Source organism: Canis lupus, chromosome 2 (assembly GCF_003254725.2).
Source record: "Canis lupus dingo isolate Sandy chromosome 2, ASM325472v2, whole genome shotgun sequence".
NCBI classification, from domain to species: Eukaryota; Metazoa; Chordata; class Mammalia; order Carnivora; family Canidae; genus Canis; species Canis lupus.
The window spans coordinates 71527768-71555655 of record NC_064244.1 but is presented as its reverse complement, the minus strand read 5'-3'; the positions used below and the strand labels follow the sequence as shown (position 1 = coordinate 71555655).

Here is a 27888-nt window from a genome sequence, read left to right as displayed (position 1 = left end):
GATTTCAGCTCAGGTCATGATCTCAGGGTCCTGGGATCAAACCCTGAGTCACACTCCATGCTCAGTGGGGAGTCTGCTTGGGATTCTCTCTCCTCTGCCCCACCCCACCCCATGCTCTCTCTCTCTCTCTCTCTCTCTGAAATAAATAAATAAATCCTTGAAAAATAAAAACAAAAACAAAACCTCAACTTTCCCATCCAAACTGGTCCTCTGGGAAATCTAGCTGTAGCCAAAATAGTCTCCTCTTTAGAGACTGACTGCCAAACTCTGTTCTACTGCCGGGCTGTTGCTTGTACTGTTGATCATCAGCTAAAATTCTGAAATCAAATATTACATCATGTCATGTGCTAGTCCCTAGAAACAATAAATTTATCAATTTTTATCTAACATGTAAATGCTTTATAAGTCTCACAAGAAAATGTTTGATTTGGAAAGTTACATGAAATCAATCCCACTGCAACATTGTTTAAAATAGCAAAAGACACTGAAGGTATCCTAATTGCTTATCCACATATGGATAGTTAAACAATATCTACTGCATCTTTATGGCATCTTTACTCAGTGGTGTGTTATATAGCTGTTAGATGAGCTAGATCTAGATAGGTCAATCTGACTTAATTTCAAGTGGAATAATACAGCATGTGTACATGGCTTCTTTCTATGGTGTTATGTTTATGAGATTCATCTAGGTTGTTGCTTGTAGCAATAGTTTCCTTCTCCTCCTTGCTATATAGTATTCCACTGTATGAATACATCACAGTTTATCTATTTACTTATCTATTTTACTATTGAATACCATTGGGTTGTTTTCAGTTTTTGGTTGTTATGATTTTATTGGCTGTAAAGAATATTCTTGTGCATATCTTGTTATACATATGAACGTATATGCTCAAAATCTACCTGTAGTGGAAGATATGCATGTATGTTCAGATTTACTTGACACTGTCCAAAGGATTTCCCAAGTGCTTGTACCATTTTACATTCCTACAGTAGTAAATTAGGGTTCCAGTTGCTTCACACCTCTAAAACTTGATAATGACGATCTTGAATTTTAACCATTTTTGTGGGTAAGTAGTAAGATCTCATGTAGTTTTATTTTTTATAATTTTTTTAAAAATTTATTTATTTATTCATTCAGAGAGAGCGAGAGAGAGGCAGAGACACAGGCAGAGGGAGAAGCAGGCTCCACGCGGGAAGCCCAATGCGAGACTCAATCCCAGGTCTCCAGCATCACACCCCGGGCTGCAGGCGGCGCTGAACCGCTGTGCCACCAGGGCTACCCTCTCATGTAGTTTTAATTTGTAATGTCACGACTGGGGTTAAGCAACTTTTCATATGTTTAATAACCAAATGAACTTCCTCTTTCTGTATGTGCCTACTTAAGCATCTTACCCATTTTTATCTTGCCCTTTATCTTATGGAGTTTATTTATTTATTTTTGACTAATCTCTACATCCAATGTGGGGCTCAAACTCATGACCCCAAGACCAAGAGTCTTATGCTCCTCCAACTGAGCCAGTCAGAAACTCCTATCTTGCCCTTTATTTTAAAGGTCAACTATCCTAATTGATTTGTAGTAATTCTTTGTGTGTGTGTGACTTGTAGTAATTCTTTATATATTTCAAACATCAGCTCTTTTTGATTTATATATATGTTGCAACTATCTTCTCCCCTTTCTCTCTGTTTTATTTTAGCAGCATGTGAGGTTGCCCATTCTTCTCCATCTTTGTCGGCATCAAAATGCAATTTAAAAAAAGAAGCATGTCGAAAAGCATCTATCTCTATTTTAATTAACAGACTTAACTTTTTTAGAACAGTTTAAACTTTATATAAAACTGGGTAGATAGGGCAGCCCGGGTGGCTCAGCAGTTTAGCGCCACCTTCAGCCCAGGGTGTGATCCTGGAGACACAGGATCGAGTCCCACGTCAGGCTCCCTGCATGGAGCCTGCTTCTCCCTCTGCCAGTGTCTGTTTCTCTGTCTCTCATGAATAAATAAATAAAATCTTAAAAAAAAAAACTGGGTAGATAGTAGAGAGAGGACTATTTATCCGCTTTCTTCCCTCCCCAAACATTTCTCTATGATTAATATTTTGCATTAGTATACTACATTTATTACAGTTGAACCAGTATTGATATATTAACTAAAGTCCATAGTTTACATTAGAGTTCTCTATGTTGTATATAGCAATATGGGTGTTTTTTTTTAAAGATTTTATTTATTTATGCATGAGAGACACAGAGAGAGAGGCGGAGACATAGACAGAGGGAGAAGCAGGCTCCCTGAGGGGAGCCGGACACGGGACTGGATCCCAGGACCCCGGGATCATGACCTGAGCCAAAGGCAGATGCTCAACCACTGAGCCACCCAGGTGCCCCAGCAATATGGGTTTTGATAAATACATAATGTAATATCCACCATTACAGTATCATATAGAACAGTTTCACTGCCCTCAAAAGCCTATTTCCATCCCTCCCTTTCTAATTCCTCCGCAAGCCCCTGGAAAACACTGATCCTTTTTATTATCTCTATAATTTTGCCTTTTCCTGAATACCATATAGTTGAAATCATATAATATGTAGCCTTTTGAGATTGGATACTTTCTTTTTTTTTCAGATTGGGTACTTTCACTAAGTGATATGCATTTAAGTTTCCACCATGTCTTCTATGGCTTGATAGCTCATCTCTTTTTTTATCACATATTTTTAATTTTTGTATTTTTTTAAAATTCTGGTACAGTTAACATACAGTGTTATATTAATTTCAGGTGTATAATATAGTCATTCAACAATTCTACACATTACTCAGTGCTCATCATAATAAGTGTACTCTTAATCTCCTTCACCTATTTCACCCATCCTCCCATGCACCCTCCCTCTGGTAACCACAAGTTTGCTCTCTATATTTAGAAGTCTGAAAAAAAATCTGATTTTTTGTTTGTCTCTTTTTATCTTTGATCATTTATTTTGTTCTTAAATTCCACACATGAGTGAAATCATATGATATTTGTCTTTGATTTCTTTCACTTAGCATTATACCCTCTAGATCTACCCATGTTTTTACAAATGGCAGGATTTCATTCTTTTTTATGACTGAATAATATTTCATGATAGATAGATAGACGTCTATCTATATATATATCCCCCACATCTTATCTATTCATTTATAGATGGACTTGGTTGCTTCCATATTTTGTAATAGCTCATTCCTTTTTATCATCAATTAATATTCCATTATATGGATGTACCATGGCTTATTTATACACTCACTATTTGAAGGCCATTTTCGTTGCTTCCAGTTTTGGGCAGTAATAAATAAAGCTGATGTAAATATCTGTGTGCAAGTTTTTGTGTAGACATAAGTTTTTAACTCATTTGGGTAAATACCTAGGAATGCAATCACAGGATCATATGAAAAGACTATGTTTAGCTTTGTAATAAACTGCCAGGCTTCTTCCACAGTGGCTGTGCCATTTTACATTCCTACCAGCAATGAATGAAAGTTACTATTGCTCGACATCCTTGCCAGCATTTGGTATTGTTAGTTTTTTGGATTTTAGCCATTCTAGGTTTGTAGTGATATCTTTTTTTTTTTTTTTTTTTTTTTTGGTTTGTAGTGATATCTTGTTTTAAGTTGCAACTCTAATGACATCTGATGTCGAGCACCTTGAAAGCATCTTTTCATATGCTTCTTTGCCAGCTGTATTTATCTTCTTTGGTGAGATGTTTCAGATCTTTGTCCATTTTTAAATTGGGTTGTTTGCTTTCTCGTCAAGTTTTAAGAGATCTTTATATAATTTGAATACAAGTCCATTAGCTGATAGATGTTTTGCAAATTTTCCCCCAGTCTGGGGCTTGTCTTTTCATCCTCTTAATGGTGTCTTTTGTAGAGCAGGTTTTTAATTTTAATGATGTTCAGACTTTCATGTTTTTCTTTCATGGATCTAAAAACTCATCACCCCACTCAGAGTTACCTAAATTTTCTCCTTTGTTATCTTCAATAAGTTTTATAGTTTATTTTTTACATTTAAGTCTATGATCCATTATGAGTTAATTTTTGTGAAAGATATAAGGGCAACATTTAGTTTTTTGGGTTTTTGTTTTTTTTTTTTTGTACATGGATGTCCAGTTACTCCAGCATCGTTTCTTGAGAAAAAGACTTTTTCTCTATTAAATAATCTTTGCTTCATTGTCAACAATCAGTTGACTATATATGTGTGTCTTTGTCAGGGTTCTCTATTTTGTTCCATTAATATATTTGTCTATGCTTCTGCCAATACCACACTGTCTTGATTATTACAGCTTTTTTTTTTTTATTACAGCTTTGTAATATGTCTTGAAGTTAGGAAGTGTCAGTCCTCCAATTCATCAGTATTTTAAAATTTGAATGTCACAATTTCAATGCGTTCTACATACATACTGCTAATTTCTATTTATAGCTTCTGTCAAGTAGATAGTGGCATATGGTATACTCTATTCACAGAGGCATAAAGAGGCTAAATAATCTGCTCATCCAACAGGTAACAGAGTCTCAGCTTTTTAGTGCCTTCGTGCACTAACCTGGTCCCTGGGAAAGGAACCTTGGTCTATTGTCTGCAAGGTTAATTATTCCCCATGTAGATTAAAACACTGGAATACTATTTGATCTGTTTTCTCGGAGTTTGATTATCGGAAGGTGTCTCCCTGATTTGATTGGTACTAGGAACCCTGGCACTGCTGAGAGTCTAACCATATACAACTGGGTGTGGCCACTGGACTGAGTTATGCGCGAAACTATCATCTTAAAAGATTCTGTAGTAGGTATTCCTAGTGTGGCTTGCCAATAATAATTCATTAATCTCTTTTGCTTGGCTTCCTCCTGCAATATAGCAGCTGGAAATGCTAAATAATTGCTTCCAGACTTTCCCAATCCTACCTTGCAGGTAGTTATAAGACAGTTTTGGCAAGTAAGATACACTCCTCCGTTGGGGGTTCCTAAAAAAGCTTTTGCTTTCTTAATAAAAGGCATCTAGTGATGCTTCCTCCACCTCCCAATTCTTCTTGTCTTTATCATAGATACGATGCTTGATGCTGCAGCAGCCATTTTATTAATAGTGAAAAACCAAAACTAAGGATCCTGGGGCAGAAAAAATAGAAATGAATTATGTTAAACAGCTAATTACAGGAATAATGTATCTCAAAACCTCTTGTTAATGTGAGAAATTTCACTCTCATATGTTAAAGCCACTGCTGGTCAAGTTATACATTACTCGTAACTGAAAACAGTCTAAATAAATCTAACTCTTCTAGTAGGTCTATCCTTGCATAGACATTTTTGGAATGCTTCTTTTGGAAATGCCATAGGATTCCTTGACATATTCTCTGAATGTCTTCAGTAGCATCAATCTTTGCCTCCCCCTTTTGTGGCTGTATCAAAGGAAGTAGATACATTTTATTTAGGAAAGAAAAGACTCGCTAGGGACATGAGAGCTGTATTCATTATCTGAAGCTTTTTTAAGAGGAAAGGGGATAATGATGACTGCCATTCTTTCTACCCCTCACCAAATTGGCCTAGTTTACCCAAATACCACCTCATTTAGTATACAAAATTGAGGTTGTTACAGAATAGAGTCGAGACAAAGAAGGATTTTTATTATTAAGGGTTGCCTACCAATCAGAGTAGTTCAAACACAGAAATGTGTTGCTCCATGAGACAGAGAACTTTGCCTTCCTGGGAAGGGCTGATCAGAGAACTGAGGATGCCTAGCAGGAAACCCTTTAGGAACTGCTCAACTTCAAAATTCAAACCTCAGTTTGGGGAGTGAGATTAGCTAATTCTTTCCTAGCCTAGTGGAGTAGGGTTTTAAAGAAAGAACAGATCAGTAAGATAAATGGGAGCAGGAGCATGATTCCAAGTGAAAGGAGCAGCTTAAACAAAGGTGCAGTGTCTTTAAGATGAGTTTGGATACTCTGGATGGACCAGTTGGACTGGAGTGGACAGTTAGGGCCCTCGGCAATTTGTGACTTTAGACTAATCACTGAACTATTGTAGACCATGGATTTTCCTTGGTAATATGAAGGGACCAACTGAAATCAGCAAGTCTCAACCTTTTCTTTCTTTCTTTTTTTTTTAAGATTTTATTTTTTTAATTTTTATTTATTTATAATAGTCACAGAGAGAAAGAGAGAGAGAGAGAGAGAGAGAGAGAGAGAGGCAGAGACATAGGCAGAGGGAGAAGCAGGCTCCATGCACCGGGAGCCCAACGTGGGATTCGATCCCGGGTCTCCAGGATCGCGCCCTGGGCCAAAGGCAGGCACCAAACCGCTGCGCCACCCAGGGATCCCCTCAACCTTTTCTTACAGTGACCCAGGCAACTACAAGTCCTAAAGAAAATACAAGGAGGTAGTGCCTGTTGTTTTTTTTTAATCAGTGAGATTCTTGTATAATAATAATTATCACAGTATGGATATCGACCTTTAACTTTTTTCTTTTTAATATATTGACCTTTAACTTTTAGACAAGGCTGATACCTGTGTCCAGATAGGATTTTTTTTTTTTGCCCCTTATTTAATCTTTAAATTAAAAAAAAATAATTATAAACTATTTCAAACTTTTAAAAAAGTACAGATATTAATATAATCACCAAGATAAAAGTTTAATATTTTTCTATATTTACTTCTAATCTTTTAAGATATAAAATGTTACAAACATAGTTAAAACCTCATCCCTCGCCTCTTCTTTCATTTTTCCCAGGGGCAACCATTCTCCCAAAATTGCTGTGTGTCTTTCCCATTTCAGTTTGTGTATTTTTACTGCCTATATAAGTATCTGTAATATATGGTATTTTTTGTGTTAAATTTTACATAAATATCACACTGAATGTATCATCTTTCAACTTCCTTTTTCCATTCATTATTATAACTATCTTGACAGCATGTAAATAATTTAGCTAGTTGTCTAGTACTTCATTTTATGAAAAAAAACATAATTTATCCATACATTCCCCTACAGAAGGACAGTTAGGTTGTTTTGACTTTCTTTTGCTATTTTAACAAGGCTGGAAGTAGGGTTGCTTGCCCATGTCTCCTTGCACACACATGCAACAGTTCCTCTAAAGTTTAGAAGTAAAATTTCTGGGTTGTAGAACAAGAGCATCTTCAATTTTAGGTCAAATATGCCTCCTTTTGCCCAAGTATCCAATCAGCAGATGAAAAAGTTTGTATCAGTGACTACCTCTGCAGAGCTGATCAATTGAGGCATTATCCAGTGCACTTAGGAGAGAAAAAGGAGCTACATTCGTTGTCACAAGCCTTATTTGAATAATCCTTGTCTTCTTCCAAAAGCCAAACAAGGAAATATTGGAATTAGTCACTTAAATATCTACCCAATAGACCAACTGTTCCTATAGTATCCTGGACAGATGATTATACATCCTATCCTTGAATACTACCAAAGACAGAGGGTTTACAACCTCCCAAAGTAGCTCAGCTCCATAGGTTAGAAAGTTTTCTCTGAAATTATCCAAAAACACCTATGGCTGGGAGGGGTGCCTGATTCTGAGCTTAATTCTCCTGTGAGCCTGTCTTTCCTATGTGAAAATGGGAGTAAGAATAATACCTAATTCATAAGGTAGCTATAGGAATCAAATGAGTTAGTGTGTATGTGAATGTATGTGTATACATAGATAAATGTATGCACATATACATACATATGTATGTACACGTATATATATGCAGTATACACATATAATATATATGCATATATTCATATATGTAGAAAACAGAAAGAGAGTACATGAGAGGGCAAGTGAGCTCCTGGTAGAAAATAATCAATTAACTATAGCTGCAGCTATTTTCTTTTTAAAATTTTATTTATTTGAGAGAGAGAATGAGCGATGGCGGGGGGGGGGTGAGAGGGAGAGGGACAAGCAGAGCCCAATGTGGGGCTCGATGCCAGCACCCTGAGATCACAACCTGAACCAAAGTCAGACCCGACTGAGCCACCTAGGCATCCCCCAGCTCTTATTAATATTCTTTATCCTATCATCCATTCCTCACCAACAAAAGTTCATTCTGCCAACAAATATTTACCATCTACTATGTGTCAAAGACTGCTAGGAGCCACAGACAAATCACCCACACTTCTCTGTTGGTATTTTTAAGAGCCTCTGTGATATTGCCAGCAGAGAGCAAGAGTTTAAAATGGGAATTCTGGATTCAAAGAATCTGGATTTGAATCCCAACTGTATCTCTTCCTAGCTATGCAACTTGTGAGGACAGAACTTACCCCTCATGGTAAGTGTTCCATACATGTTAGTTATTATTCAGTTTAATTGAGCCAGTGACCTTAGCCAGGTTTCAGCCTGAGCCTGGAGAGCTATGGAGAGAGAATCTCAAAGCTTCCTTCTAGTCCCAAAGTTTATGATATTTTATATGCAGTGGAACATCTATGGGGGGAGAGATCAGGAAGATGACCCACAGTTACAAGAGAAAAACATTTCACAAAGCTGAATTCAAGTAGGTTCTAACTCCTCCAAATGGGAAGAAATCACCCTTTGGGAGCTCACAGACTAATTTATACACTTGATGTGAGCAGAAGCAGAAAAAACAAGCAACTCGTGGAGTGATAAACACGGAACAAGCGCTATGGATGCTAAATATGTCTAGTCCTTCCTGAGAGTGGGTGCTGCCTGGTTCTCACTGGAGGGACAGGGAGTCTTCAAAAAGCTCAGACTCTGAAGTAATGCAGATCTAGGTTTGAATCCCAGTTTGGTTCCTTGTCAGCTATGTGACCCTGGGCAAGTTGCTTTTAATCTTTTTGTGCCTTAGCTTTCTCTTCTGCAAAACCCAGTAAGAGTATCTAACAAACTGTACTTCATATAGCGGTGACACAGTAAATGCTAAATAAAAGCTAATTATCGTTATCTGACAAGTGGCACCCACCCTATGGGTGAGTGACAAGTTTCCATTCTCAGTAGATGATGACAGTATCTTCTTTTTCTGACTTGAGGCGCCTCATGGGTGGGGCCTGGTCTCTGCCTTCAGAAGTTGGGCAAGATGCCTCCTCCCTTGTCACCTTGGGAACTTCCTTAGAGAGGACGGTGTCTCCTCCATCAGACTTGGCACTCCGCTAGGCTGGAACTGCCTCTTCCTTCGAGGCGGGAAACAGCAGTGCTTCCACCGTTAGTCCCAGATGGACCCCGTCTCTCTCTCTCGGTCAGGCTGAGAGTTTCCAGAGTGTGTGTGGCTGGCTCCCGTCCAAGCCACTTGGTTGTAGGACTGATTACCTTTTATCCGCCTCCTTCAGGCCCAGGAGCAAGAGTGAGGAATGTGCCATTTCAGCAGCCCCCCAGGGCAGGAAGAAGTAAGATGAAGCTCGGCTCTGGGGGATGGGAGGGAGGCACTGGGGCCCCAGTCTGAAAAGTCTCTGTGGAGCTCTTAGGAGACTCCGTCGGGCTCTGAGGGGCAATGGGTGAGTGTGATGGGTGTCCCAGAAACCACATGAGGGAGCATTTTCCTTGGATGTGGGGTGGGAGGTGCGTCAGGGTAACTAATGGCAACTGGGCGGGGTGAGCCCACGCGGCAGGAGCTCTTCCACGGAGAAAAACTACGACTCCCAGGATGCCTTGGGGCTTAGTCCGGCTTTCCCGCCTGCCCACTGGCTGCCGGTCCGGTTAGCGCAGGAGCGGATTGGTCGCGGCGGTGCGGGGCTCCCCCACTAGCAGGTTAGTAGGCACCGCCGGCAGCAGACGTTGACCGGGCGCGCGGGGCGGGGGAGGGGCCCGGCTAGCCATTCTGGAAGCCGCCGGACGCCGTCTCCGTAGCGTAGCCGCCGGCTGTGAGGCGCGGGGCGGGGGCGGAGACTGCGTGGCGCAGGCGCGGTGCCGGGCTTCTCCTGGGTCCCCAGACAGCTGGAGGAGATAAACAGAGGAGGAGGAGGGAGGGGAGTGCGTGTGTGAGAGCGCGCGAGGGAGTGTGAGTGTGTGTGAGCGCGGGTGTGAGGCGGTGCGCAGGGGCGGGCGGAGGCGCTGTCCGGCCCCGGCCAGGCGCCGGGCGGGGAGCATGGGAAGGGGCTAGAGCTGCCCGGGCCCCCAGCCCCCTCCCCGGGATCCGCGCCCCCCCCCTCCCGGGAGAGGGGCCGGGCCCCCCGGACGGACATGGGCTCCTGAAGTTGCGCCGCCGCCGGTCCTGGGAAGAGGCCTGACAGGTACCGGTAGCCACCGCCCCCTGCCCTCGCCGGGCGCCGGAGCGAAAACCGGCTCCCGCAGTCCCAGCACACGGGCCGCCCGCTCTGGGCCGCCCGCAGCCCTGCCGGCCCCGGGGCCTGAGGCCGCCAGCCTCGGGGCTCAGGGGTGTCCCGAGAGGGGGCAGGCCTCGCTGGGGCGAAGGGCAGAGTGGGCCGGGGGCGGAGTGGGATGGAGGGTTGGCCGGGACGTGGGTGGGGGGGGAGGCTCTGGGAATCCAGGGAGACTCTGCCAGCGGAGAGGTGGAAGTCGTCCCATCACGGGACTTTTTTTGCGGAGTTTTTGTTTGACATCTGATCTGGCGCCGGTCTCAGGAAGAAGGGGGCAGGTGGAAATGCCGGGAGGGCTACGTTGACCTGACCTGCTCTCTTAGTTTCCTGCTCTCCTGCTCTCGCTCTGTCTCGCTCGCTCTCGCTCTCGCGCTCTCTCTCTCTTGCCCTCCCGCTCGCTCTCTCTGAGAGAGTGTGTGTGTCCGTGTGTCCGTCCGTGGTCAGGCTTTTTGCAGCCGCAGATGCCTTCAGTGGCCCATCCTGGCACCAAGCTGAACTCTGCCAAGGTGTTCCCTCCGGGCGACTGTAACGCCCTTACAGAGGGCCTTTACTTGGGTACCAGCTATTCAGTACCCACTTCAAAGGGAAATAGGAAGTGTGGAATAGAAGAGAGACTGTGAACCGACCAGCGGGATCCAATTCTTGTCACTGAAAGCTGCAGTGGGACGCCCCCTTGCCAGCCAGGTTGAATTTGCTTAGTGACCTCTGACTCTCCTCTGCAGGTGTACCACCAGGGTCTCTAAGAAAAGAGGTATCAAGACTTATGACTAAAGTCTAACTGCCTAATTTGACTATTTTCCTCAAAGTCCTTTTCTTCTGTGACTATTTTTTTAACTTCCTGAGGTAGTGGTAGAGCAACTTTAAAGTTTTCCTCTTAAGTTTATGAGTTTAGAAACCTGATAGGGTGTCTGTAACTTCCCCATTCTTCCCAAGGATGCGGTAGATGATCAGTGTAAAGTGGCAGTTAAGTGTTCCCTTTTAACAAAGTCTGAAACGGTTTTGAGAAGGTGACGATTCAGAGGACACCAACTGACTCAAAGATATTAGGAAGTCTCTGCCTAGGGCACAGTTCTGTCCAGTGGTCTGAACCAAGCTTTTTCTGTACCTTACAGTCCCTCCTGAGTGGCTAGTGTCTTCACTAAGTGAGGGAACTACTTAAGGCTATTTCTGGTTTGAGTTCTGGCTTATTCTTCCTTGTAATTCTTATATTTTTAAAGAGATTGAATTGAATCTTGTCTGTTGAGTATGATAATTGGATCCTCTAGCACAGACTAGGGAGTAACTAGAAAGGCTCATTTGGGCTGACTCTGAGACTTAACAATGAAGCTTCATTGCAGGTTGTTGTAGTTCATTGGCAGGTGGGAAGCAGCCTTTTCTGCCATAGTTTATGATCCTGCTGCTTTAATACTGGGATATTTTTATCTATTTGGGGGCACTTATGATCAACCCACATCTCAATTTGTAGTGCTTTGGGTCAACTCTGAAGAATAATTGGACAACAATCCATAGTTCTGCCTGAGACTCCTTCCCTTGGACTTACTAAAAGAAAGAGAGTATGTGTGATGATTATGGTGATGATATTAACATTGGCGATTTGCCACCTGTGGGTTTTAGAATTGTCATGCACTGACAAATTTTCTAGCTAGAAGAAACTCAGTAGTGACTCATGGGACATCATATTAGGTTCTTTTTTCACACACCTAGGCTTTAGGACCTGAAAGGATACAACTGAAGATCTTAAAGCCCTCTGTTAAACGTCTTTGGATTTTGAGGGACCAAATGCTGCAAAGACCCAGAACTGTGACTTTAATAATTTTTAAAATTTTCTCTAATTATTTTCTTCTCTCCTTTTTGTATTAGGGAATGTTGTCCACATGTGCAGTCCTGGGTCTCAAAGAGGGAATCATAGACAACATGTAGTATGGTGATACTTACCTTTCTTTTGGGTCACTGATTCCTTTCCACTGCTTCTTTGGGCTGCCATTGCAGAGGGACTCACATAACTTCTTAGGCTTTAAAAACACAAGCCCTGACAGTTTCCATCAGAAAACAATCCCTTGGTGTTAATATTTAATTATGGCTACTTACTTTGAGAGATATTTACTAATTAGAATACATTCTTAAAAGTGACTCTGGCATTTATTGAGAGCTTGGTATATGTTGGGCTGTGTGCTAAGTGGTGTTTTACTTTATCTAGCTTAGCCCTCATTACTGTCCTATATGAGGCAAAAATCATCTTCCCTGTTATACATATGAAGATACAAGTACAGAGAGGTTAAATAACTTGCTTAAGGCCACATAGCAAATAAGGGAAAGCATCTAACAAATGGCTGGCACACAGTAAGTATGCAATAAAGGTTAGTTTTTTACAGATCAAAATGACAGGAATTTGACATCATTTCCATATAAAAACAGGGTGTAAGGACACCTGAGTGGCTCAGCAGTTGAGCTTCTGCCTTCTGCTCTGGGCATGATCCTGGGGTCCGGGGATCATGTCCTGCATCAGGCTCCTGCAGGGAGCCTGCTTCTCCCTCTGCCTGTCTCTACCTCTCTCTCTCTCTCTCTCTCTCATGAATAAATAAATAAAATCTTTAAAAAAACAAAACAGGATTTAAAATACTGAAAGACGGGAGCCTGGGCAGCTCAGTGATTGAACTTCTCCCTTTGGCTCAGACAGTGATCCTCAGGTCCTGGGATCAAGCAGCCCATTAGACTTCATGTGTCTCCTTTTGGGCTATGACACATGAAGAGCTGGAAGGACCAAAACTGAGATCCTGGGAGAACACAATATGTGCCTTCAAGTATTTAACTGTCCTGTAGAAAGAGAACTGGACTTTCTTTGTGTGATTCTGGAAGGTAGCACAAGGATCAAGGGATGGAAATTCCAAGAGGGGTTGGCTTGATAGGAGAGAATTTGGCTCTATAAAAGTAAAATGGGCCACCTTGTGAAGGAAGGAGTTATCCATCATCATAGGCATTCAAGCAGAGGCATTGCCACTTCTTACAATGATTTGGTAGAGGAGTTCATACTTATGTAAGTAATTGGACTATAAGTAGTCTTTCAGTATTTTAATTTTTTAAGATTTTTTTAAAATTTATTCATCAGAGTTGCAGAGGGAGAGTCCCACAGGGAGCCTGATGCGTTGCTTGATCCCAAGACCCCAGGATCACTACCTGAGCCAAAGGGAGAAGTTCAATCACTGAGCTGCCCAGGCTCCCGTCTTTCGGTATTTTAAACCCTGTTTTGTTTTTTTAAAGATTTTATTTATTTATTCATGAGAGACAGAGAGAGAGAGAGGTAGAGACAGGCAGAGGGAGAAGCAGGCTCCCTGCAGGACATGATCCCCGGGACCTCAGGATCATGCCCAGAGCAGAAGGCAGAAGCTCAACTGCTGAGCCACTCAGGTGTCCCTACACCCTGTTTTTATATGGAAATGATGTCAAACTCCTGTCGTTTTGATCTGTAAAAAACTAACCTTTATTGCATACTTACTGTGTGCCAGCCATTTGTTAGATGCTTTCCCTACAATATTTACCCTCAGATCCCCTATGAGGTAAAAATTATCATTATTCCTACTTTACAAATGAGGAAACTGAGGCTCCAGAAAATTAAAAAAAAAAAAAAACAGACTAACGTACAGGTTACACAGCTAGTAGTAGTAGGACTGATATGCGAACCTTTGTCTGTACCTTCTTAGCTCTGTAACATAGGGTAAATCATTTGTTTTCTCTGAGCTATAGTTTATTCCTATGTGAAATGAAATTTGTGACAGTACCTTCTTACAGTGGGTTTATGAGTACTAAATGGTATAATACTTTTCACTAGACCTCACTGATTGCCCTTTAGAGCCTGGTTTGGGGTAAAAGAGTACCACTTTGTTTCTTTAGGTGAATACAGGCCTGACAAACCCTGAGAATTCTGGGGTTCATTCTTTGTACTATTTGTAATAGTTGCTGACTCTTTGAAGGGCTTTGTGGCATTAGTGACTAATACCTTAAAAACTTGAGGCTGAGAAAGAGGAGGGTTCAGCCAATAGGTTGGAGACTAGGAGGCAGTGTCAGAGGCCTTGTGGGAAGAAAGTCCTTACCCTACTAGAGAGTCAGATTCAGGGATCACTGTTTACATTTTTATATTTAATGTCTGATTTTAGAATGAACAAGGTCACAATTGCTAGAGCTCTGATAGAGCTGGATGTCAAGAATAATAACCCTTAATCCTCCCTGTAGCCATCTGGGGAGGTATTAACCCCATTTTCTTGGGGAGTGGGGCAGAGCAGGATCAGACCTTACCCAGGTAGCTATCCAGGGGCTCCCCTGAGGCAGTGTTAGGATCAGGATGGTGGCAAAATTTTATCCTTGTTCACAGCCCCCAGATTTTGTTTTCAGAAAGTACAAAACTGCTTAACTATATACCTTTTAGGGAGACTTTCTCAGAATGGGAGTCAGGCATTTCTGGTCTTGGAGCTTCATCAGTTGAGCCCTAAGTATTTGGGTCCAGTAGCTTTACCTGGTTCCTTTTTGAGTCAGACATCTGGATGTAAGCAATTGAATTGAAAAGGAAGCATTTCCACATTGATTGGCTTAGTTTTCCTTAACCTTACTGCTAGGAGGAAAGTTAGAGGGTGAAACTTCAGGGGCTTTATTATGAGACATACTTTGTATAGTGGCAGAATTTGGAAAGATGCAGGTTAAAGGCAAAATCCAAGACTGCAGATGCTCATACATACAGTGAGAGAGGACAGCATTATCAAAGTATGCTCTGTTTTGTTTTCTCTTTCTGTTCCCTTCCATTACCTTAAGGTAATTGTGGCTTTAGGAGAAAGCAGATAAATTAGCTGTAATCACTGAAAAGCAAAGTTCTGAAAACATCAAGAAAAATTTTTCACAAAACACAAATGGCAATACAGAACCCATTCATGCAGAGAAGCCATCGAAGTGAGTTTTTATCCAGTTTCCCACAAAGTGAAGCATTTCTTAGGATAGACTTCCATAGAGAAAGCTTTAGTCAACCCTTTATGGAATCATTTGAGTCAGGAGCCTCAAAGATGGCAAAAAACTTTTCCAAAGATGCTTTGCTGATGAGCCTAGCCCATCAACCAAAACTTTCCCAGATACTGTCCCTTGTGCCAACCATGACTCCGAAACACATTCTTGAAATTTATGTTTGAGACTGGCAGAGTCAAGATGATTTTAATTCCTTAGCTTAACCAAGGAATGCTAAGAGCTTCTTTTAGATCTTTTAAAAGATCTGATTAAAGATAGTAACTATTATTTAGTGGCCAGTGACTTGGGTTTTAGAATTAAACTATCTAGTTTGACTCTCCATTTAATAACTGTAACTTTGGGCAAATTAACTTCTCTGTGCCTCAGATCCTGCATCTGTAAAGTGAGGATAACAATAGTGCCTACCTCATAGGTTTATGAGGAATCTGTCAGATAACACTTATGAAATGCTTTGAATGTTCACTGAATATTTTTACCAGGCTTGGTATCAGGCATCTTACATGTGTGGATCTTCACTCTGAAGGTAGGCATTATCATCCTTGTTTTGCAGATTAGGAAGCGGAGGTTTAGAAATGCAGTCACACAGAAAATAGGTGGCAAAATCTGTCGAACTCAGCGCCCAGCTCTTCATTTTATTATGCTACTTCCGATGACCTTTATACTTTGGAAGTGCATTTTTTTTTTTTTTTGTCATCTATAGGGTTGCTCCAGTAGGTAAACCACTGCAAATAGAGTGAAAGGACTTGCATATGTCTCTCGCATAATTCAGAATGTTTAAAGGGGGGCAGTGGTCACTCAGGCTGGGGCATTTTTCTGCAGTGGGAGGCAGCATGTCCAGAGGAAAAAGAATACAGATAACTGAGGTTCCATCTCCACTCTACTGCTACTAGCAGTGTATCTTTAGAATCATGGGAAGAGGTTTTATAGCTCATCACAGAGTGCCTCTCATTTTGCAGATAGGGAAATAGGCTGAGACAATGAAATGCCTCACATGGGGTCCTTCAGCCAGTTAGAGGCAGAGCCTAGCCTGGAGCACAAGACCCTAGATCCTGGTCCAGTGCTTATTCCTCAGTACCACACAGCACTCTGCCTCAGTTCTCCTTTGTTAAAAGGGGTGATGATAGCTTTCTAACTTCCTTACAGGATTGTTGTGAAGTTCAAGTTAAAAGAAGGAACAAAAGCACTCTGATGGGTATAAAGCACTGTATGTATTGCAAGATAGTCATGCAGTCATTCATTCAGCAAGTACTTATTGGCACCTGCTAAGCCCACATCACTCCTTGGAGACCTAGGAAGGTCAGTAGATGAATCAGATGAAGAGCTGACCCTCAGGATGCTTTTAGTCTCTTCAAGAAGCTACAAAAATAATTATAGTTCAAGGCAGGAGATAGAAGGAAAGGGTGAGAACTAAATTTTCATAAGTTCTGATTTTGAGGCAGAGAAAAGAAGAAATGGTTTTGGGGACTTTGTAATTGAGATATAATTCACATGCCATAAAATCTACCCTTTTAATGTGTTCAATTCTGCACTTGTTAATATATCCACAAAGTTGTATAACCATCACCACTATCTAATTCCAGAACAACAACAACAACAAAAAATTCCAGAACATTTTCATCATGCCCCGAAGAAACCCATACCCTTTAGCTATATCACCACCCCAATCACTCCCATCTTCTTCCTCAGTTCCAAGCAACCACTAATCTACTCTCAGTCTCTGCAGCTTTTGCTATTCTTGACGTTTCATATAAATGGATTCATATAATATTAGTGGCCTTTTGTGACTTCTTTCAAATAACAGTGTTTTCAAATTTCATTCCATTGTAGCATGAATCAGTGCTTCATTCCTTTTTATAGCTGATTAATATTCCATTATGTGGATATATCACCTTTTACTTAGCCATTTGTGGACATTTATCCACTGGTGGACATTTGGGTTGTTTCTACTTTGGGGCTATGAACATTCATTTGTGAGTTTTTGTGTAGACATATGTTTTCGTTTTTCTTGGGTTATACCTAGGAGTGGAATTTCTGGGTCATATGGTGACTCTATGTTTAACTTTTTGAGAAGAGGCCTGTCTTCTTCCCCCCACCGCCTTTAAGAGAGAGAGAGAGGGGCGGAGAGAGGGAGAGGTAGAGAGAATCTTAAGCAGGCTCCAAGCCATGTGTAGCCCAACATGAGGCTCAGTCTCACAACCCTGAGATCATGACCTGAGCTGAAATCAAGTGAGATGCTTAACTGACTGAGCCATCCAGGCACCCCAAGAGGAGGCTTCTCTTAAACAGTTTTTTTTCTTATTGCAAGTAATACTATCATTCATACTTAATAAGTATTTACAGTATTTACAATGTGCCAGTTATCCCATATAATCCTCACAACTGAGGTAGGTGCTATTATATAATATATCTTCATGTAACAGGTGAAAAATATCCAGTATTTCTTGAGCACTTGCCAGGTATTATGCTAAGTGTTTTATAATGCATTATCTCATTAATGTTCCCAATAACCCTATGAAGTAGATATTATTACATATATCTACATGTAAAAACAAACAAACAACCCAGGAGCTTAAAAGGTAAATAGTTTTACCCAAAATCACACAACCTAGTGTATAGTAGACCCCGGTTCAGACTCCAGTTTCTTTCAGTTCGAAGCTTTTTCCTAATAGCTATTTCTATATTATTATAAAAACAATAAATGTTCACGATAGAATACTTGGTAAGTACAGAGGAACACACACACAAATATATATATATATCACCTGTTGTCTTACCAGAGAGAAGACCACTGGCACATTTTTGATGCATATTCTTTTTGTTGTAACACTGGAGAGATGTACACTTTTGGTGTGTCTTTTCTTTTTCTCCAAGGCTAAGATGGCCATAGATATGTCCTAAACCTGATTTTTTAAAACTATATATGAATGGTTTTCTATTTTATTAATCAGTCTTCCATGTTTTGAATGATTCTGTAATAGGAAAAAAGAATTTTAAAAGGACTTATGAGAGGGGCACCTAAGTGGCACAGTCGGTTAAGCATCTGACTCTTGGTTTTGGCTCAAGTCATGATCTCAGGGTTGTGAGATTGAGCCCCACATTGGGCTCCCTACTCAGTGAGGAGTCTGCTTTAGATTCTCCCCCTCTGCCCCTCTTGCTCATGTACTCTCTCTTTCTCTAAAATAAATAAATACTTTCTTTAAAAAAGGACTTTATTAGAATTTCAAATTTTATGAAGTAAACAATATTGAACCCCCATATATCTGTCCTCCTATTTCAATAACTGTCAGTATTCTGTCATTCTTGTTTTATCTATATCTCCTCTGCTTTCCACCTCCATTCTATTTTTAAGTAAGATTTCCAAACATTAAAATTCACTAATCTTGATTGTGCTATTTTGACAAATGGTTATACTCATGTAACCCATACCCCAAATACCCATGTAACCATGTTCCTATCAATATATAGAGAGAGCCCGTCACTCTAGAAAGTTTCAGGTGTCCTTACCTTGTCAATCTCCACCCAAGCAGCACCTTTTTGTTTTTTTCCACTGAATTTTTGTCAATTCTAGAACTTCATATGCAGTTGACTCTTGAACGATGTGGGAGTTAGGGGCATCAACCCTGACACCCCTCCATGCGGTCAAAAATTCACATATAACTTTTGACTCCCCCAAAATTTAGCTACTAATAGCCTGCTGTTCACCAGAAGCCTTACCAATAACAGTTGACAACATATTTTGTATGTTACATGTATTATGTACTATATTCTTATAATAAAGTAAACTAGAGAGAAAATTTGTTAAGAAAATCATAAGGAAGAAAAATACATTTATAGTACTATACAGTATTTATTGAAAAGAATCCACATATAAGTGGACCCACATATTTCACATTTTCATATTGTGTTGTTCAAGAGTCAACTGTAAAGGGGATTGTACAGTATGTGCCTTTTTTTTTTTTTTTTAATTTATGATAGGCACACAGTGAGAGAGAGAGAGAGGCAGAGACACAGGCAGAGGGAGAAGCAGGCTCCATGCACTGGGAGCCCGACATGGGATTCGATCCCGGGTCGCCAGGATCGCGCCCTGGGCCAAAGGCAGGCGCTAAACCGCTGCGCCACCCAGGGATCCCAGTGTGTGCTTTTTAAAAAGATTTTATTTATTTATTAGAGAGTGCGAGTGAGGGAGGAGCAGAGGGAAAGGGATAAACAGACTCTTGCGCTGAGTACAGAGCCCTACATGGGGCTTGATCCCATGACCCTGAGATCACGACCTGAGCTGAAATCAAGAATCAGATATTCAACCAGCTGAGCCACCCAGGCGCCCCCAGTATGTACTTTTTTTATATCTGGCTTCTTTTGCTCAGAATCCATGAGATTCATCCATATTGTTACCTGTATCAGTAGTTCCTTTTTAAAAATATAATAACTTCAATGGGATATAATTTATATACCATACAATTCACCTGTTTAAAGTGTACAATTAGGTGGTTTTTAGTGTTCTCACAGATGTGCGCAACAATCACCAGTTAATTTTAGGACATATTTATTATATTCATTACCTCACAAAGAAACATCAAGTCACAATGAAATATCACTTCATACCCACTAGGGTAGCTATAAATAATTTTTTTTAAAGCAAGCATTGATAAGAATGTGGAGAAATTGGAATCTTGTACATTGCTGGTGAAATTGCAAAATGGTGCAGCTGCTATGGAAAACAGTTTGTCCATTCCTCAAAAAGTTAAATATAGTATTACCATATGACTCAGCAATTGCGCTCCAAGGTACATACACTAAAGAATTGAAAACAGGTAGTCAAACAGATACTTGTATATGAATGTTCATAACAGCAACTATTTGCAATGCCCCAAGTGGATAAACAGTATGTGATATAGCAGTGCAATGGAACAGTATTCCACCATAAAAAGGAATGAAGTACTGATGATACATGTTACAAGATGGATGGACCTTAAAATATTATGCTAAGTGAAAGAAGCCAGTCTCAAAAGGCCACATATTGTAGGAGTTTATTTATATAAAAATTCTAGAATAGGTAAATTCATAGATGTAGAAAGTTAATTGGTGGTTGCCAGATGGCGGGTGGGGGCAGTGAGGAAGGAAGAAGGACTGACTTCTTAATAATTATGAGATTTTCATTTGGTGCAATGGAAATGTTTTGGAACTACCTAGAGGTGATGGTTGCATAAAATTGTGAGTGTACTAAATATCACTGAGTTGTACACTTTAAAATGGTTAATTTTATATTATATTAATTTCACTTCAATTAAAAAAAACACCTATCCTTTAGCTATCACTACTCTATCCTCCATCCCTCTAGCCCCAAGAAACCACAAATCTACTTTCTATTTCTATGGATTTGCCTATTCTAGGCATTGCATGTAAATGGAATTACAGGCATCCTCAATTCTTGAAAGTTCACATTATGCCACTTCACTTTGTGAAAGACCTACATTAGCACCTGTTTTTGCTAACCAAAGGAAATCTAAAGAGGATTTTTGCTTTTATGAAAAGGATGAAAATTGGATATAGTGTTCAGCATTTGTTTTGCTGTGAGCCCATTATAGAGGCAGTGCACACCCTGAGCAGCGAGGGTGGCACTTTCCAGCTTCTCCCCTGGGAACTACATTCGGCATCAAGACACCATTGCTTTGAACTGTGTCTTTGAGCCTCTGTGCTTTATCTTCATTTATTTTGTTCATCCATTAGCAAGGTGATACCAGAAAAAGCCTAAGAGAGGTTATTTTTTGGTTTGGGAATGCTCAAAAAATTTTCCATATAAACTAATGGTAACTGCCTTTTCACGTTATGTCACTGCACCTTAGGATAGGTTTCATAGGAACGATTTACTTTTGGATAGCAGGAGAAAGCTATATACAACATGTGGCCTTCGTTCACTTAGCATAAGGTCTTTAAGTTTCATCCATGTTGTAACATGTATCAGTTCTTCATTGCTTCTTATGGCCAGATAACATTGCATTGTATAGATATACGACATTTTGTTTATCCATTCATCATTTGATGGGCATTTGGGTGTCTGCCTTTTAGCTATTATGAATAATCCTACTATAACCCTTCTTGTACACACTGTTGTATGGAGTTACTTTGTTTTTAACAAAGTCACCTTTTTCCTCCTGATCTTGCAATTCTAAACTAGCAGAGGTGAGAAAGACATCACACTCCCTGTGCCCCATCAGCCTACAATGGAGTCCTCAATATCAGCTTTGTCTCTCTGGTAGAAAAGAAAGTAAGGGAGAAATGTAACCACACCACTTCTGAGCATAGATCAGAAGCTATCAAGTCTTACTAGAATTCAGATTTGGCTAATAACATCTGTTGAGCACCTACTGTAATCCAGGTACTATTTGTACCTGTACCTTCATATATATTTTATCATTTATTCCTCCAACAACCAATTTAAGTAGATGAGCATCCCCATTTTACACATAAGGAAATTGAAACTCAGAAGGGTTGAGTAACTTGCCTAAGTAGGTACTAATCAGTAAGAGAGGGCTGGATTTGAGGCCCAAGTACCTAAATATTTTAAGTTTGCTTCCCTTTCTGCTACCAGAGTCCAAACAAGGACTATGGCACACCTGATATGGGTGGCTCCTCATGTTTATTTGGATATTACCATTCAATCTTTGGTTCCAAATGAGTTATCTTTGCCAGGTGTACTTTGTTCTAAGGCCTGTTAACCTCAGGCTATTATATTACTAGTACCTTTTGCATTAGGAAGTAGATTAATTCCTCCAAATTGAGCTGTTAACTGAAATTTCTTATTAACTTCCTTTGTAATAGCAGAGATCTGCCCATGGTAGAAAGTTTCCCAATAGCCTGAGTTAAAAATTTGTGGAAGGGATAGGGTTAAGTGGCGACATGCTAGGCATTTTAGACTCTAGGAGTAGAATATACCTTTCGGGAGGTATATCATATGCATGGGAGCTCATATTTACTCTAACATTATGTCATATGTTTTCCTCTGTGCCTTAGGCATTTTTTATATTTTTCATATTCCCAACTCCCAGAAGCTGGCTTCCTTCTTCCTTCTGTTATTGTCAACTATAGTTGGCTTGCAGTATCCTCAATGACAGCAGATGCCGTTCCTAAACCTTTGTACTTTACCTAGAGAAATTTTTTTTATTGAGTTTTCTTGTTCTGCTAATTAGTCCTCAATGTCATTAGAGCTTTAAGATGAACATAAGTTCACTGTGCTATCCTTAGAATGAAGAATACACATTAAAAGTTGGTTGTGGTTTGTTACAGTCCTAGTTTTTTTTGTTTTTTTTTTTTTTTTTTTACATTTTTATTTATTTATGATAGTCACAGAGAGAGAGAGAGAGGCAGAGACACAGGCAGAGGGAGAAGCAGGCTCCATGTACCGGGAGCCTGACGTGGAATTCGATCCCGGATCTCCAGGATCGCGCCCTGGGCCAAAGGCAGGCGCCAAACCGCTGCGCCACCCAGGGATCCCCAGTCCTAGTTTTTTGCTTGTGATTTCCAAGTGCCCTTTCTTGCTCTCCTGCCATGTTTAGTTTGTTTTTCCCCACTGTCATTTTTGTGCTTTCTTCTAAGATGTATGAGTAAATGAGCATAAATAAGATTAATTTATTATTCTTGTTGTTCCTTCTGAATTTACTGTCCTAGCTGTTCATTTTGGTCATTTGGTTAAATTGGCCTTTTTCAGTCCCTTTAAGGTGTTCTGGTCACAATAGCCTTGGTGCCATTGATACTCAATTCATGACAACTATATTGTGTGCTCTTGAAGAGAATGGTCTGTGTTTAGCTTGTTCTTTGCTGTATTTTCAAAGTCTCGTGTGGTGCTGGAATACTAGGCATTGAAAATGTTATCTTATGGATTCTTGAAGTCACTTATTTCAGTATTTTTGCATCTCGGCAGAACTGAACACATTATTTGCATACTGCACCAGAGATAGAAATCCCCTTGATGTAGTCTTTTCTGGTGTTTAATCATAAATATATAACTTCCTTTCTTCAATTCTAAAATCTCCATCATGTCATTCTATATCTGTGAGTTCTCTTTGTTTTATGGAATTTACTATTCTAGGACACTCCTTAAAATAATGCTTTTAAATTTTGACTGTGATTAATTTTCTTCATATTCAAATGACTATTCCTTTATTGATTTTATTATTTGTATTTGGGGGACTTTTGAATCAAAGTATGAAACTAATTATGCCCCTTATAGATATGGGGGTATTTCCCTCCTACTGTGAACCTTTTAAATAATCTCTGCTTAGAAGTGTTTCCAGTTAATGATTGCCTGCCTAAAAAAGTTTGTAGAAGGTACTGAATCCATGTTTCCTGAAAGGGGAGTGAAGATGGGCTGTGCTCTAGAATGAGCTGTCTGCTGATATGCTATCATTTCTTCTTAGGAGGGGATCAGAAGTGTTTACCAAAATACTAATGGAGCAGTAGTTTTATTAAATTAGACCTTTTGATTTTTAAACCTCTGCCTACCTGTCTGATATTGTTTTAAATCCCAGTTTTCATTTTACCATTTATCTGAATTGTAATGGCTTTTGTGTGTGTGTGTGTCTACGTTTTCTGTTTTTTCTCTTCTGTTCGTCCTTTCAGTTTTTTTTTTTTAAGATTTTATTTATTTATGCCTGAGAGACACAGAGAGAAGCAGAGATAGACAGAGGGAGAATCAGGCTCCTCACAGGGAGCCCGATGTAGGACTTGATTCCCGGACCCAGATCACACCCTGAGCCAAAGGCAGACGCTCAACCACTGAGCCACCCAGGCGTCCCACCTTTTCATTTTTGTAAACACACACCAATCTTAGCTAAAGTCCCTTGCCTTTGATTTTCTGCTTTCTTGGGTGCTGTGTCTTTCATCCCAGTCAGTATTCCCCCATGTCTAGCGCAGTGCCTGATACTTGGTACAAACCCAGTTAATGTTTTAAGAAAATTAATGAATGAGTAGTAACAATTTAGTTGACTCCTATGGTATATTATCATAGTGAACATTACTCTAGGAAATTACATGATTTATTCATACATACAAAGTGATAGTGTACATATAGCTCTGGGTTTGAGTCTCTGCTCTAGCTTCACTTATTACCTGTGTGACATTGTGAAAATTGTTTCGTGTCCATGACTCTGTTTCCTGTTCTGTAAGATCATGATAGTAACAGCATCCACCATACAAGCTTTTTGAACCAGTCTTCTCCTGTACTCTTTTAACAGTGGTTGTTCTTTCTCCTCAAAAGCACCCTCCCCAAGTTCTTTGTGACTTCTTCCCATTCATGTTTCACCTGAGTGTCATCTTTTGAGAGGGTTCTTCTCTTTCAGGCAGGATTTGTAGCTGTAAGCAACAGAAACCAACTTTGGCTGATACTGAAAGGTTATTAGGGAAACTAACAAAATATCAGGGAAGGCCACAAAGCCAGGCTTGAAGAATGGGCTAGAACAAGGGAAGTTGGGTAGTAGCCAGGACTCTCAGCCAAAATCATTCACAGAACCAATCCATGAGGTAGGTCACTGCTGCCGCTTATAGGGCTTACACCACTATGACCAGCTGACTGGACTTTAACGGCCACTATAGCCACACTTTGCTGCCAGCATGGACTCTCCATGGTCCTCTGATTCTTTGATACCAGATCCTACTTAAGGTCTGAGGTTGATGTGTCTGTGTATATTAAGCCCTTAGCACAATTCCTGGTACATAGTAAGGGTATATTTGGCAACTTGCTATTTCTTAGCAGATAATAGTATATTATTCTAAGAATAAAATTAAAGAAAAAACTTGTACCTACATTATATCATTTGGCCTTTTTAGTAATCTTCCAAGAAAAAAAGCGTTGAGGCTGAAGCACGTGTGGCCCTTTCGGTGTTTGTCCTAGTTCTTCCTGTGCCTGTGAGACACAGGAATAAGAGCCTATGTGGAGAGACAGACTTGACCAAGGCTGCATAGCTTACTTAATACCAGATATACTCACTGATTTTGGTGTTCTTTCCATTCTGATAGATCTCACCGTATATTCTTGGTTATTGTGGGGGAAATTACTGTTGTTGTTGTTGTTGTTGTTGTTGTTGTTTGGAAGATGGGGAGGTTGACCATTGTATCACAAACCATAGCCATAAACATAATTGCAGGCCAGCATTAGTTTATGCTAATCTATCCAAATTCACATTTTTAATTTGTTGGCCAGGTACCCCTGGAAAAGTTATCATGAAACCATAGTTTTCAGTTGGCATCCCTAGGTGTTCTTCATGTTCACAGGTTTTATGATTCTAAACAATGCCAGTGACTTCCATATCTCCCTGGTAATCCTCACTAAGATGCAATACTGAGTGGCTCCCACATTGTGAGGGAAGGCTCTTGCCCTTTTAAGAGTTTATGATCCCAAAATAGATCATGGAGACATAAGTCCCAAAGAACTTGGTCTGAGTGGGAACATCTAATCAGTAAGATTTTTATTGCCCTACTGTGTGCCTAATGCTAAAGAAGAAAATTTGCAATGATACAGTGTTTATATAGTTTCTTTTGTGATTAAATGCCAAAGGAAAAGGAGTCTGCTTACAGGTCAGGTGGAGAGTGATTTCAGGAGGGTGTGCTAGGAATCTGTAGGAGGGCAGCTGATGGAAAACCAGGGCCAGGAGATCCAGAAGCAGTCTTGAGAATCCTGCTGGCTTGGGAGGGTTGGCAGAGAAGCTTGGTGGGTCCTGAAAGCCATCATCACAGCACAGAGGGCTATAATGGGGAAGAAAGACCAGACCTTCTATGTGGCTTCATTGGTACAACCAAGACCAAAAGTTGGAAATAACAGGAGGCAGAACTTTCCTTTAAAGCCTAGTGTTTTTTTTTTCCTCTAGCATTTTCCCTCGATTGCAATATTAATGTGCTTTTGTAGGAAAAAGTTGAAAATATCAAAAACAGAAGGAAAAAAATCGCACTACTCTTCAAAGATGGCTATTATTATTTTATATTTCCTTTTTTCAACATAGCTTTAATAATAGTATTTAAAATCATGTTATCATATAAACATTTGGTGTGATATAAGCATTTTTCCTTCATAAGCAGCATTTCTAATGCTGCTTAATATCATATGGCTATACATTGCTGAGCCATTCCTCTATAATTGGAAATTTGGGCACTTTAAATTTTTTTTTTAATAAAGTCTATGATAGGGGTACTTGGTTGGTAGAACATGGGACTCTTGATCTCAGGGTCCTGAGTTTGAGCCCTGTGTTGGGCATGGAGCCTACTTAAAAATAAAAATAAAATAAAACAAAATCTGTAATGAATATGCTTGGGTATAGAACTTTTGTATTTCTTGTATTTTTGCATTTTCTAATGGTAAGTTATCATAAATGAGATTAGTAGATCTTTCTAACCATCATAGTTTATTACAAAGAAATAAGTTGGTTCAAGAGGTGAGTGAGACTGAAAGCCTACCTACCAGGATGTTGAAGAGGGATTTCTTTATTAGATTGGATCTTAGCCATAACTACCTTTACATTTTCTGTCCACTCTTTGATTCTCTGAATCTGTTAGAGGGTTGAGTACTCTCTATTGATACTGATTTGGTTTTAGAAAGAACCAAGATGAGGGTCAGGGATTCAAAATATAATGAGAAGACTGGTTACCACAGATGCATAGTGAACAAGTGAAATTTGAATCTTTCTTGCTGCATGCCTTGTTCTTATTTTCAGGATATGCTCCCACCATCCTTCTTACTGCTACCCAGCCCTCCATTTTCTGGTGAAGCATACATGACTCCGTCAGTGTTTGTTCCATACTTCCTGTGGCTCTGAGTCATTGTCTCCCCCACCACACACACACACACACACACACACACACACACACACACCACCCTTTCACCTTCCAGAGGTTCTTCAATGCTAGGCAGCAGGGCCAGCCCACTGTGTCCTAAATCACAGGCAATAGCCAGTTCACTAGGTAGGCTGGTGGGCTGTTTTAGGGATGGAACCAGAACTCTGAAGCCACCTTATTCCATTCCTCAGGGTTTAATGATTTTTTTCCCCAGGTAATTAAATGTGTGTCTTGTGGACCTGGGCTTGGCTGGAATGCTCAAGGGTCCTGAAGATCCTTCTATAGCTTCCTGCTGTTGAATCCATTAAGAGAAGATGGCAAAAGTCAACATAACTAGAGACCTCATCCGTAGGCAGATCAAGGTAAGCAGCTTAGACCTTTGAACCAGAGCATGAGGTCCTTTCTTCCTAACAGATTCATTTTACAGCTGAAGAAACTGAGGTTTGGAGTTGGTGACTTGCTTGAAGTCACACAACTAGTTAGTGGCAGACCCAGGACTAGAATGAAGGTCTCTTGACTCCCATCTTTTCCCCAAGAACAGGGAAATCATGGAGACTCCTCTGTCCCCATGCTGTGTACCTGCTGAAATTAATGGAGGCTGGTGAGAGAAGGGAGCCATTAGTGTGTTGTGCATGTGTATACACAGCCATGTGTGCATATATAGGTGTGTGTGGGGGTGCAGCAGGAGAAAATATGGCATCTTCGTGTTGCTCCACCTGCTAAGTTGTGCATGTAACAGAGCCTGGAAGAGTCTTAGTCCCAGTTCACATAGACTCTTCCATTTCTTTAAGGG

The 27888-nt window shown here is 40.4% G+C and overlaps 1 protein-coding gene and 1 long non-coding RNA gene across 7 annotated transcripts in view; one reads left to right on the top strand and one right to left on the bottom strand.

Annotated features, from left to right (window-relative positions):
- Nucleotides 1-4052: 4052 nt before the first annotated feature.
- On the bottom strand, nucleotides 4053-9830 carry LOC118353967 (uncharacterized). Its single transcript, XR_004813717.2, has 2 exons — nucleotides 8921-9830; nucleotides 4053-5114 (listed from the first exon to the last, which is right to left on the bottom strand). It is a non-coding gene; the product is annotated as an uncharacterized LOC118353967 (long non-coding RNA).
- A 38-nt stretch (nucleotides 9831-9868) lies between these two features.
- Nucleotides 9869-27888, top strand: part of WDTC1 (WD and tetratricopeptide repeats 1) — a 62984-nt gene continuing 44964 nt past the window's right edge. For 5 of the 6 annotated variants that reach the window (XM_049105748.1, XM_025446972.3, XM_025446974.3 and 2 more), the window contains exons 1-2: nucleotides 9869-10184; nucleotides 27310-27457. In XM_049105748.1, coding sequence (XP_048961705.1) covers nucleotides 27410-27457 — 48 coding nt within the window. In that variant the 5' untranslated portion in view covers nucleotides 9869-10184; nucleotides 27310-27409. Of the gene's footprint in view, nucleotides 10185-27309; nucleotides 27458-27888 lie in introns of those variants that run through there. The other variant, XM_049105751.1, reaches the window with a different exon arrangement.